Genomic DNA, 12,310 nt, shown 5'->3' on the forward strand with positions numbered 1-12,310 from the left:
TAGGCACTGTACTAATCACTGGGGGGGCTGCAAGCAGACCAGGTAGGACAGTGTCCCTGTCTCACATGGGTCTCAATCCCTATTTTCCAGATGAGGTCAGGGAGGCCCAGGGGCGTCACTTTCCCAAAGTCACCCACAGCAGTCAAATGGGGGTGCGGGGATGAGGCCCCAGGCCCCTGCTCTAACCACTAGGCAACTTCCGGGGGCTGGCAGAGGGTCGGTCCCCTCAGGCCCGACTAATCCTAACCCTAATGACGGTACTTGTTAAGCGCTTCCTATGTGCAAGGCACTGTTCTAAGCGCTGGGGAGGTTACAAGGTGATCAGGTTGTGGAAAGGGGGCCGGGGTTGAGGGCGGCCAGGGATGAGGCCCAGGCCTCTGCTCTAACCATTAGACCACTTCCGGGGGCTGGCAGGGGGTCGGTCCCCTCAGGCCCGACTAATCCTAACACTAATGATGGTACTTGTTAAGCGCTTCCTATGTGCAAGGCACTGTTCTAAGCGCTGGGGAGGTTACAAGGTGATCGGGTTGTGGAAAGGGGGCCTGGGTTGAGGGCGGCCAGGGATGAGGCCCAGGCCTCTGCTCTAACCATTAGACCACTTCCGGGGGCTGGCAGGGGGTCGGTCCCCTCCGGCCCGACTAATCCTAACCCTAATGATGGTACTTGTTAAGCGCTTCCTATGTGCAAGGCACTGTTCTAAGCGCTGGGGAGGTTACAAGGTGATCGGGTTGTGGAATTGGGCCGGGAGGGAGGGCGGCCATTGCGCGGCCCTCCCCTCAGGGCGCGCGCGCACGCGCGCGCGTGGGGGGGGGGCTTCGCCTGCCTTTGTCCTTGGCGCGCACGGGGCGGGCACGTGCCCCACGGCCCGGGAGCGAGCGAGCCTCGGGGCGGGTGCGCGCGCACCTCCCTCGGACCCCTCTGTCGGGCGCGCGCCTGCTCCCCCCCATCTCAAACTCGCCTCGCGGCGCCACCCCCCGGCCGGAGCGCGGAACTGCACAACCCCCTCCGACTTTCAATGTTGCACGCTCCCAGGCCAGAGCCTCCTCTGGTTCCTTTTTCCCCCCCCCCCTTTTTCCCCCCCTTTCCCCCCCCCATCCCCCCTCCCCAGGGCTGCTTCCATTTCCTTAAGGAAGGATTTTTTTCCCCCCTCTCCCTCCCCCCACCTCTCAGCGGCGTGGAAGCGGGACAGGACGGCGGCGAAGGTAAAAAAAAAAGCTGGGTCGGTTGGGAGAGGGGGGTGGCTTTGCAGCTGCTGCTCTTGCAGCAGCTGCAGGAGCTGCAAGAGTGGCAGCAGCTGCAAGGGCTGCAGGGGCTGCAAGGGGAGCAGGAGCTGCAGGACCAGCTGCAGGAGCGAGCTGGGGTTGGTTGGTGGGGGTTGGAGGGGGTGGGGAGGGGGCTCAGGGAGCTTTGTTCTTGTTTTCAGCTCTCGCCTGACGGTCTCCAGGAGCCAGGACTGACTTCACGCATCACTTGGTGCACACACACCATGCTGATATTGGAGCTGTGCCTCCTACCATAACAAACCCTAACCCTGGAAAAAATCCCCCCCCCCCCCCAATCCCCCCAAACTGCATTTTCAGCGCCGCCTCTCCTGCTCCAGAACCTTGCTGCAATTTCCGACCCCAAGCCCTGGCTGTCTTGCTTTAAAAAAAAAAGAAATCCGGTGGTGGCACAGTCTATTTGGGCTTTGTTCTTTTTATTTTATTTATTTATGGGGGGGGGGGAGGGTCAAAATGTCGGTCTGTGATATGCAAAACTGATCAAGGAGGTGCAGTTGGAATTTGGCTTTTTTGCTGGAGAGCAGCGCCCTGGTATGGATTTCTGCTGCTGATCGTGCAGATGACTAAGGCTGCATGGTAGTTGCATGTTAAAAGTACAGGGCTGGAAAGCTCAAAGGCAAGGACAGAATTGCCACTTTAAGGGGGCCCAGAGGTAATTAGCAGGACCTGGTGTTTTCCTCCCCTCTCCTCTTTCCCAGGAAGGGGAGCTGGTAGCCCTGATCGATGTAACTGCCCTCCGAGTGTAAATATTTAGAGGGTATTAGTGACTTTTTAACGTTTTCGGCGAGGTCTGTTATTTACAATGTGTCATATGTTATTAATGGTCATCGACCAAGATTCCTGGCAGATCCCGTCCCACGCCTTCGAAGAAAGTAGACAATCTATCAGTTGTCCAAGGGAAGAGAAAATGTGAGTGGGTTTTCAAACTTAAGCCCTGTAGATGCCCCAGTGCTGGAATTCTGATATTCAGCACCTCACTGCCCCCCGCCACCCAGTAACCTTGCAGGAGAGATGGATGTGTCATTAAATGGGAATGGTCTCCAATATTATAAATATCCTGGAGAAGGGAGCGTGACATAGGCGGGTTGTTCCTGAGCCGTAACTTTCTTTCCTCTCTCCCCTCGAAGTGTCCCGAGGAAGAACTTTGCCAAGATGTCCAGTGATAGACAGAGGTCAGATGATGAAAGTCCAAGCACCAGCAGTGGTAGTTCAGATGCAGATCAGAGGGACCCAGGAGTACCCGAACCCGAAGAACAAGAAGAAAGAAGGCCTTCTGCAACCCAGCAGAAGAAAAATACCAAACTCTCAAGCAAAACCACCGCTAAGTTGTCCACTAGCGCTAAAAGGTAACGATGATACGTTTGAGAAACGGTAGCAGAACACCGTTATACAGAGTGTTTTCAATAGACTCGATCCCGTGCATTGTACAAGTTCGAAAGATTCACGAGGGCATTTCTTTTTAAGTGACCCGCCGCGTTCATGCCCGGTCAGATAAGTTGTCACGCTTAAAAACACACGACTACTGCCGGAAAACTTAAGATGAGGGTGAGCTTGTGCACGGTGGTCCTTGTGAAGAGGTGGATTGGAAGTGTGTCGTTCCCGGATTTATTTAAGATGAGCTGGGGAGAGATCTTTCAGTTTCCCCCACAGTGGAAGGTTTGGGGGCGTTTACCTGGTGGTACTTTTGATTTCTGTTCATCCTCAGGGTAATAAATCGTTATGGAGATTAGCAGTAACTCTTAATTATCCAAAGCTCCAGAAACCCTTGTGGAATGACCCCATTTCATATAAAACCTGACTTCTGAGCTCTGCAAAAAATGATCATCGGAGCCAGAGCCTGGTGAAAGAGAAGCTTTGATTGTTGGCTTACAGTTAAAGCGAATCCTCCTCGTCCTGCTTTTCCTTCCATGAGAAATTGCTTCCTTCCATAAGTTACTTCCAACCAGAAGAGGAGCAGTTCAAAGGGTACTTTGTTACATCCATGTTCATTATGAGCATCTGCGCTACCTTTGCGTGTTCAGTTGTGTTTTGTAGAATACCCTGAGGGGTACGTGGTTTTCTCCTGGTTAATAGATGTGTGACTTTCGAAGAACAGAAAAAATACTTACAAAGTCCCCCAATGGAAGCTACGTTATAAGAAAAGCCAAGGATCGCTACCCAAACACGCATGTACCTTAGGCGGTATTGACATTTGATGATGGTAGCATTGTGCTCATTGCCTAGCCATTTCAAGGAGGATGCCCGGAGTTTTGAAGGGCCCTTTGAATCATTGTTTCATTAGCTTCTCATTTTTTAAATTACATTTGGTGAATACCTGGGTTCGTTAAAATGTGCTGCCAAAATGAAAGGGTTGCGGTGCAGTTTGTTGTTTTGTCTTAAATGGTACTCGTTAAGCGCTTACTACGTCCCGATCCAAATAGGATTTAAACTCCATTTCACAGATGAGGAAACTCGGGCGCAGAAAAGTTAAAGCGACTTGCCCAAGTTCTTATGGAAGAGGTAGCATTAAACTAGCCTAATGTTCCGAGGACGTTTATTCTCCTAGGCCTGATGTGGTTATTAAAACCCAAAAGGAAAATTCTAAAAGCCAAATGTCCCTGAATTTCAAGTTTCACGTGACACACTTCAGGAAAATACACATGACTAAGGAGTGCAGATGGAGTGAAGTTAGCAAGAGTAAAACTCCTTTAGAATTGTCCCAGTGACATGATAGTGTGTGTGGATTTTTTTTTTTTAACTTGAAAAAGTACCTAGGGACATCAGATACGGTCAAAAGTGTTTCTTTTTGCGCAGACAGTTGCCGGTTCATTCCGTCTCCATAAAAGAGGTTTAAAGTCACTGTCAAATGTTCCAGGGTCTCCCCTCCTTCCTCGTCTCATTTGCATATAAGCTTGCAAAGATAACTTTCCTGGTAAAAAGTCCGCCGGAATGGGTTTTACTCACCTCGGTGGGTGCTCGGGAGAGGGAACTTTCTATATCCACCGTAAACACCCTGCTTCTGTGGAAGGGCAAGTGAGGAAAAAAGCTGCAAAGTTTCAGTTATGGGATGTGTGTTATGGCTCAGAACAAAAGAGGAAGCAGCCATGTTAAGCATTACTGAAGGCAAAGCCAATTCTGCATTTAACTGCGTGGTGATAGAGGGCAGTGTAATTCCCTGATTTATTCTATAGACCATCTCATGCTTTGCGTCTCTTCTCATTCCACCAACAGAATTCAGAAGGAACTAGCTGAAATAACCCTTGATCCTCCTCCTAACTGCAGGTATGTAGCTGCTTTTTAAATTGGGTACAAGGTTAAGAGGTCAGTAATGGGACTGGATGTTTGCTCAGCAGAGAAGGCAAGCAGTTTCTTTTTTCTTTTTTGGCCAGCCAGGTTGCAGTGAAACCAAAGCGGTCTAAGGTAAATTGAGCTGCGAGGGAAACTATGCGATGGAATGGACCGTGCGGTTGTGCTAGAGGATTTTGTTGATTTTTGTATACAGCGGAGTACAGTTGGGTACTATCGTGTTTTGGACAGAAGGAACAGGGCACCCACCTCCCTGAGAGGGAATTGTAGCAGCCAAAACTTCTAAGTGCTATGAAACTGCTTGAGAGTTAATGCAGGTATGAAATTTGAACTGATCTTTCGAGTTGACTCTGGAGTTAAGTTACCCTTTATCATGGTGAAGATGAAAGCGTAAGCTTTTCTGACTCGTATTGTTCCACCAAGTGTTTTAAAGACAATTTTATGTGACAAGCTAATAGATTTTTAGTGGTTGACCGAGGAGAGCATACTGTAGGGTTTATTTGGATTTTAAGAAAATTCCCAATTACCTGAAGGGATTTTTGGTGATGGAAATTGTGCAGTAAAAATAGTAAATTTTGCAGTATTTGACAATGGGAAAGCGTAATTTCAGGGATGATTAAGAACAGCCACTTGTAAGATGCTTGTCTAGAGCCCAGCTCTTCGAAGCACAGCTTGCTGAGAACTGTTTTCTTGCTTTTCGTGTTATGCTAGAATTGTGTACGTTTGGCTTATTTGTTTTGGTTTCTAGAATTGCTCACTCCTGCTTATCCCATTTGTACATTGTTTTCATGTCTGTGTTTACACTTAAGAGGGTTTGTCTTTAGCAGTTTTTCTAGTTTGACAAAGATGTGTTTGAATCACTTTGTTGATATGTCGATGCTTTTTGCACGCTGAAACCTGTACTTCAGACCAAATGGAATAATTCCATTTTAGAGATGTCAAATGCATTTACTGGCTCTTCAGATAATTGGGCTCGGTTGCTAACTTACCTCTGAATACCTCCTCCTCCCTCTTCAAAAATTAGATCACCAAGGGAAAGTGTATTACTGTGTCAATTAGAGGAAGTAGCATTGTGGTCAAGTTTCAAAAGGCAGGTTAAAGCTATTCCCTTTTCTACCCTCGCAACTGAGTATATCTTCAATCAACTCTGCCTGTGTAAGGTGAGCAAATTAAATTTTAGCTTTGTAAGGAGTAATTGATGTTTCCCACTAAGCGAGAATTGTAGCCGATATTTCAAGTGAGCATTTCAAACTACTCAGGTTCAATCTTTCCAGAGTTGGTCATGGGCCTTTTGAGAATCCTGATGATTATGGACTAAGGGTGTGTAAACCCGCTCATGTCAGCATTTCATATGCGTTTGGAGCATGGCACCAGCACGTTTTTGGAGTTGGATGTGTTATTGTAACTTAACCCCATTTTTCTGAGGAGAGTAACTGGATGTTGTTTAAGTTATTCCATTTCCTTTACTGCGATTTTGCCCTGAGAACGTGTCTAAAACCACAGTAAGGGTTATCGTGTAAGATGGGTCTGAATCTTTTTATGAAATGCAAAGCTTTAGCCGACGTTTCTGTGGATTTTCTCTTAAAGAATAGAACTTGGTGGCAAAGGTGATATGCCTATTTCACTTTTGATGGTTCACGCTAGTGAAATTGTTGAATGAAAGGAATTCCATTCTTGGCTTAGGAACAGAGCAGGTTTCCTATCCTAACAGAGCAGGTTGCCTGTCCTCTGCAGTCGGAGGTACAGGATAGACCAGTACCTTGATCAGGTGTCTAAGAAAGTTTTCCCTTCACTACATAGAGCACTGGAAATGAGTCTACTGTATTTTGCTTTTCTTTTGCTAAATTCACCTCTTGGTGACACTAAGAATGGGGGTCTCTATTGTTGTCCGTGACCGTTTTGGAAATAGTTTGAAATTATACTGTGTGAAGTGATACTTTGTTGCCTCCAGGAATTCAGTGCCTCCTGGTACTGTCTGAATACCCAAGTGTGATAGGGAAGATATTTTAACTCCTGTTCACATTCATGCTGGAGCTTCTGTATTGAGAGTTTTCAGTATTGGGCAAAATTTAATAACCCTGAAGTTTCATTGTTTTACTTTATTGTAAATGGGAGTTCCTTGAATTTAAAGCACATATGCATGGTTGGCAGGTGTAACTTTGCAGTACTTTTGGTCCTTCAGGAGCATAACATTGTGGCAGACTTTGGGTTTACAAGACTTTCAGCATGTATCTCCAGCAGAATTGAGTTTTTTTCCCCCAACGTCAGCCCCATACTGATTGATATTGGTTAGACTGTGTTGTTTATATTAATGTCTGTCTCCCCCTCTAGACTGTGAGCTTGTTTTGGGCAGAGAATGTGTCTTTTAAATTGTTATAGTGTACTCTTTCAAGTGCTTAGAACAGAGCTCTGCTTACAGTAAGTGTTCAATAAATATGATTGACTAACTCAGAGAAATGATGTGGATGCAGGGGAGCCCCTGCTCCAGGATCAGTCAATCAAGGATATTTATTGAGCATTTATTATGTGCAGGGCACCTTACTAAATGTTTGGGAGTGTACAATACAGCAGAGTTAGGAGACATGTTCCCTACCCACAAGGAGCTTACAGTCTAGAGTGGGGAGACAGACAGTAATATTTTTAAAAAAATTATGGTTCCCTGTATAAGTGCTGTGAAGCTGAGGGTGGGTGGGATATCAAGTGCTAAAAGAGTACAGATCCAAGTGCAGGGAGTAGGGAAAAGAGGGCTTAATTGGGGAAGGCCTCTTGAGGGAGAGGTGATTTTCAGAAGTCTTTTAGAATGTGGAGTTGGCGGGGGAGCGTTCCAGACCAGAGGGAGGATGTGGGATTATGACAGGTGTGAATCCTCACTTTACAGAGGTAGAAACATCCCCTTTAAATTTTGCAGAGGAAACCCTTCTGGATCAGGGGAGGGAGTTTCTTACCTCCTCCCCCTGTACAGGATGGAGAATCGAGTTGAGGAGTATTTCTCCTGGTTCACAGTGTTAAAAGACCAGGAAATGGCTCTTACCTTTCTCCTTTCCACCCCTAAAATGTTTCAGCCAGAGTTAGCCAGTGATCGACGCAGCAGAGCCCCGAGTAACTCGGGACTGTAATGCTTTAACTAATCAGTCTGTTCTTACTTTATCAAATTTTGGTTCAGATTCTTAATACATACCAGGGTATTAATTGCTTTGAGGCTGCATTGGATTCTGTGTGTCGGATTCTAGAGATGATCATTGTCCCGCCTTATCGTATCACATTCCACCTTGATTACTGTATCAGCCTCCTTGATGACCTCCCAACTTTCTGTCTCTCCCCACTCCGGTCCATACTTCACTCTGCTGTCCGGATCATTTTTCCACAAAGATGTTCAGGCCACGATTCCCACTCCTCCAGAACCTCTAGCGGTTGGCCCATCCACCTCCATATCAAACACAAACTCCTTTCCATTGTCTTTAAAGCACCAAATCACCTTGCCCTTCCAACCTCCCCTCGCTACTGTCCTACTACAACCAAGCCCACATACTTCACTCTTCTAACGCATCGTCTCACCGTACCTCTATTTCGTCTATCTTGTCACTGACCTCTCGCCCACGTCCTGCCTCTGGCCTGGAATGCCCTTCCTCTTCAAATCCGACAGTTACTCTCCCCCTCTCCAAAGGCACTGTTGGAGAGTTATTCTGAAGGCGCATTTCCTCCAAGAGGCCTTCCCTGTCTAAGCCCTCCTTGCTCCTCTCCCACTCCCTTCTGCGTCGCGCTGACTTGCTCCCTTTATTCATCCCAACTCGCACAGCACTTATGTACATATCTGTAATTGATTTATCAATATTAATGTCCGTCTCCTGCCGACTAGACTGTAAGTTCGCTGTGGGCAGGGAATGTGTCTATTGTTGTTATAGTGTACTCTCCCAAGTGCTTAGTACAATGGTCTGCACACAGTAAGCGCTCAGTAAATACGATTGATGGACTGCCAGTTTCCAGAGCGCTGGGTTGGTTCCTGGAGGAGTCCGTTGGCTGGCTGGATTTTAGAGAAGGTTATTATTGGCTGGTTTCTTCTCTATGCCTAGAGGTGGTTGGCACATAGTAAGGGCTTAATGAAAATTTGGTTTCCAAGATTCCCTCTGGTGCTCTGCACACAGTAAGCGCTCAATAAATACGATTGAATGAATGAATGGAAAGACAGTGAAAGAGGGTGGAAGTGTAGCATGGAAAAGCAGAATGGTATTGTGGTTAGAGCACAGACTGGGGAATCAGTAAAACCTGGGTTGTAATCCATCCTCCACCACTTGTCTGCTGTATGACCTTGGGTAAGTCATTTTGCTTCTCTGTGCCTGTTACCTCATCTGTAAAATGGGGATTAAGTCTGTGAGCCCCATCTGTGACACGGACTTTGGCCAACCAGATTATCTTGTATCTACCCCAGCATTTAGGACAGAGACTGGCACATAGTAAGTGCTTAACACATATTTCCAAGCGCTTAGTACAGTGCTCTGCACGCAGTAAGCGCTCAATAAATACGATTGAATGAATTGAAAACTATTTGGAAGGATAGTTATCCCACTCATACTCAAGACTGATTCAAGAGGTAGTGGAATACCAAAATGTTTTATACTCAGAAAAGCCTGTAGAGATCTTTCTCACAATACATTGTATCTAGATCCTTTTAAATACAGACCTCTCATCCCATAACCAAGGACTTCTTGCCAGGATTCATATCTATTCAGCCGTTCTAAAAAAATTTTTTTAGCATGCTTTGTCTGGGAGTGTTTCAGAAATACATTACTTTTGTGTTTCAACCAGTTTGCATTCATTATCCTTAGTAGGTTGATGGAATTCCAGGAAAGTCTACTGGGAGTGGGGGATTGCAGTGGTTTGCATTGTGCTGGGGTTCAAGTAATTTGTTAGAATCATATGCAAGGTCTGTTCAGCTGTGGCTCTAAATTCACTTTAGTTCAGTCATATGTGTTTAGCGCTTATTGGGTGCAGAGCACTGTACTAAGCTCTTCAAGGACTCTCAAGTGGGTTTGGATGGGATTTCAGGACTTCCAGCTTTTGAGCGGAATTTTGTTTTCCCGGAGAACTGCATCAGTCAATCAGTGGCATTTACCAAATGCTTCTATGTGCAGAGCGCTGTACTAAGCGCTTGGGAGAGGATAATACCACAGAATTAGCAGGCATGTTCTTTGCTCATAACGAGCTTGCAGTCTAGAGATGAGCTGATGGTCTAGTTTCCGCATCAAGCGGAAACTCCTCGCTGTCGGCTTTAAGGGATTCAGGCAGTCCCCGCTGTTATTTAAGCATGCTTCTCTACCATTACACCGTAGCCTGCACACCCTTCTCCTTTGTAACACCAGCATATTGTAGTGAAAAGAGCACAGCCCTGGGTGTCAGAGGACCTGGATTCTTATCCCAGCTCTGCCACTTATCTGCTGTGTGACCTTGGGCAAGGCACTGTTTTCTCCTTTCTTTTTATTTAATTTGTTAAGCGCTTACTGTGTGCCAGACACTCAACTAAGCCCTGGGTAGAAGCAAGCTAACCAGGCTGGACACAGTCCACGCCCCACATGGGGCTCACGACCTTCATCCCCATTCTATATATGTTGCCAACTTGTACTTCCCAAGCGCTTAGTACAGTGCTGTGCACACAGTAAGCGCTCAATAAATGTGATTGATTCTACAGATGAGGTAACTGAGGCTCAGAGAAGTGAAGCGACTTGCCTAAGGCCCTACAGCACACTTAGCTTTCTGTGCCTCGCTTTCCTCAACTGAAAATGGGGATTAAGACTGTGAGCCCCATGTGGGACAAGAACTATGTCCAACCTGATTAGCTTGCATCTACCCTAGCGCTTAGTACAGTGCCGGGGCACATGGTAAACGCTTTACAGTTACCACAATTATCAGTCATCGCTGAGTTGAGGCTGAGTAACTGGGCACAGATGGACTTGGTTGAACTGGGGTGAGCTCGGTTGATTGGGGTGTAGGAAAATCAGCTGCTTCTTCACGTGGTCTCTTGGGTTGAGAAGGTACAAGTGAGGTTTAGAGAGGCCTCAAACCCAATCTCACCTTTTCAATTATAACACAGTGTCCGGTTTTCGTGGATTGTGACCCCAGTATACAGTGACTGCTAGATAGTCGTTTGACAGCGTCAATTTTGTTCAGAGTATCAATTTATTGCTGCATTAAGTTGAAAGACATTAAACAGATGGCTTTCAAATACTGTTAATTTTCCCTTAGCGGACCAAATGAAACACTCCGTGAAGTAATTCAAACGAACTTTTCTCATCAGATTGGAATCATTATTTAAGCTCCAGCGTCCAAAGTGGAGCCAACAGGTTATATATCTATCTGATATAAACAAGGATTCTCTTGAGAATTGTACATTTTTACTTCCCTTTTGTGTTCAAATTGGATATCTTTTCCAAAGAAATGTGTATGGTTTTGATAACTATTTCCAAAGCATAGAAGCCCCTTTGGGAGGATACATATTTCATTTTGCTTTTGAACCGTTTCACAGTTCTCTCTGTAAAAACTTTGCGGGGTGGAGGCGATCTAAGATGAACTTGCTTCAGAGATCCTAGTGATTTGCTTAGAGAAGTAGTGTGCCTTAGTGGAAAGAGCACGGGGGTGGGAGTCAGAGGACCTGGGTTCTAATTCCGGCTCTGCCACTTGACTGCTGTGTGACCATGGGCAAGTCACTTCACTTCTGTGCCGCAGTTCTCTCACCTCTCAGAGAAGCAGCGTGGCTCAATGGAAAGACCACGGGCTTTGGAGTCAGAGGTCATGGGTTCGAATGCTGCATCCACCACAGAGAAGCAGTGTGGCTCAATGGAAAGAGCCCAGGCATGAGAGTCAGAGGTCATGGGTTCAAATCCTGGCTCCATCAATTGTCAGCTGTATGACCTTGGGCAACTCACTTAACTTCTCTGGGCCTCAGTTACCTCATCTGTAAAATGGGGGTTAAGACTGTGAGCCCCCACTGGGACAACGTGACCACCTTGTTGCCTCCCCAGCACTTTGAACAGTGCTTTGCACACAGTAAGCGCTTAACAAATGCCATTATTATTATTATTGTTATGTCTGCTGTGTGACCTTGGGCAAGTCACTTAACTTCTCTGAGCCTCAGTTCCCTCATCTGTAAAATGGGGATTAAGACTGTGAGCCCCACGTGGGACAACTTGATCACCTTGTATCCCCCCCCAGCGCTTATAACAGTGCTCTGCACATAGTAAGTGCTTAACAAATGCCATCATTATTATTATTATTATCTGTAAAATGGGAGTTAAATCCTACTCCCTCCTACTTAGGCTGTGAGCCCCATGTGGGACAGGGACTGTGTCCAACCTGATTAACTTGTGTCTACCCCAGTGCTTGCCCATCCACCTCCACATCAAACAAAAACTCTTCACCACTGGCTTTAAAGCAGCCCACCACCTCGTCCCCTCCTACCTCACTTTGCTTCTCTCCTTCTACAACCCAGCCCACACACTTGGCTCCTCTGGTGCTAGTCTTCTCACTGTGCCTCCATCTCAATCCCTAGCCATGTCCTGCCTCTGGTCTGGGACACCCTCCCTCCTCAAATCCGACAGACAATTACACTCTCTGGCTTCAAAGCCTTGATGAAGGCCCATCTCCTCCAAGAGGCCTTCCCAGACTAAGCCCCACTTTTCCTCATCTCCCACTCCCTTCTGCTTCGCCCTTACTTGCTCCCTTTGCTCTTCTACCCTCCCAGCACCACTTATGTC

General features: G+C 46.6%; 1 protein-coding gene across 1 annotated transcript in view; it reads left to right on the plus strand.

The window, feature by feature from the left end:
• The first annotated feature begins 1,112 nt into the window (after positions 1 to 1,112).
• UBE2E3 (ubiquitin conjugating enzyme E2 E3) overlaps positions 1,113 to 12,310 on the plus strand; it is a 71,632-nt gene continuing 60,434 nt past the window's right edge. Inside the window, exons 1-3 of the mRNA XM_038751298.1 lie at positions 1,113 to 1,202; positions 2,408 to 2,626; positions 4,491 to 4,541. Coding sequence (XP_038607226.1) covers positions 2,433 to 2,626; positions 4,491 to 4,541 — 245 coding nt within the window. The 5' untranslated portion in view covers positions 1,113 to 1,202; positions 2,408 to 2,432. The remainder of the gene's footprint in view (positions 1,203 to 2,407; positions 2,627 to 4,490; positions 4,542 to 12,310) is intronic.

The sequence above is a fragment of the Tachyglossus aculeatus genome, chromosome 9 (genome assembly GCF_015852505.1).
Source record: "Tachyglossus aculeatus isolate mTacAcu1 chromosome 9, mTacAcu1.pri, whole genome shotgun sequence".
NCBI classification, from domain to species: Eukaryota; Metazoa; Chordata; class Mammalia; order Monotremata; family Tachyglossidae; genus Tachyglossus; species Tachyglossus aculeatus.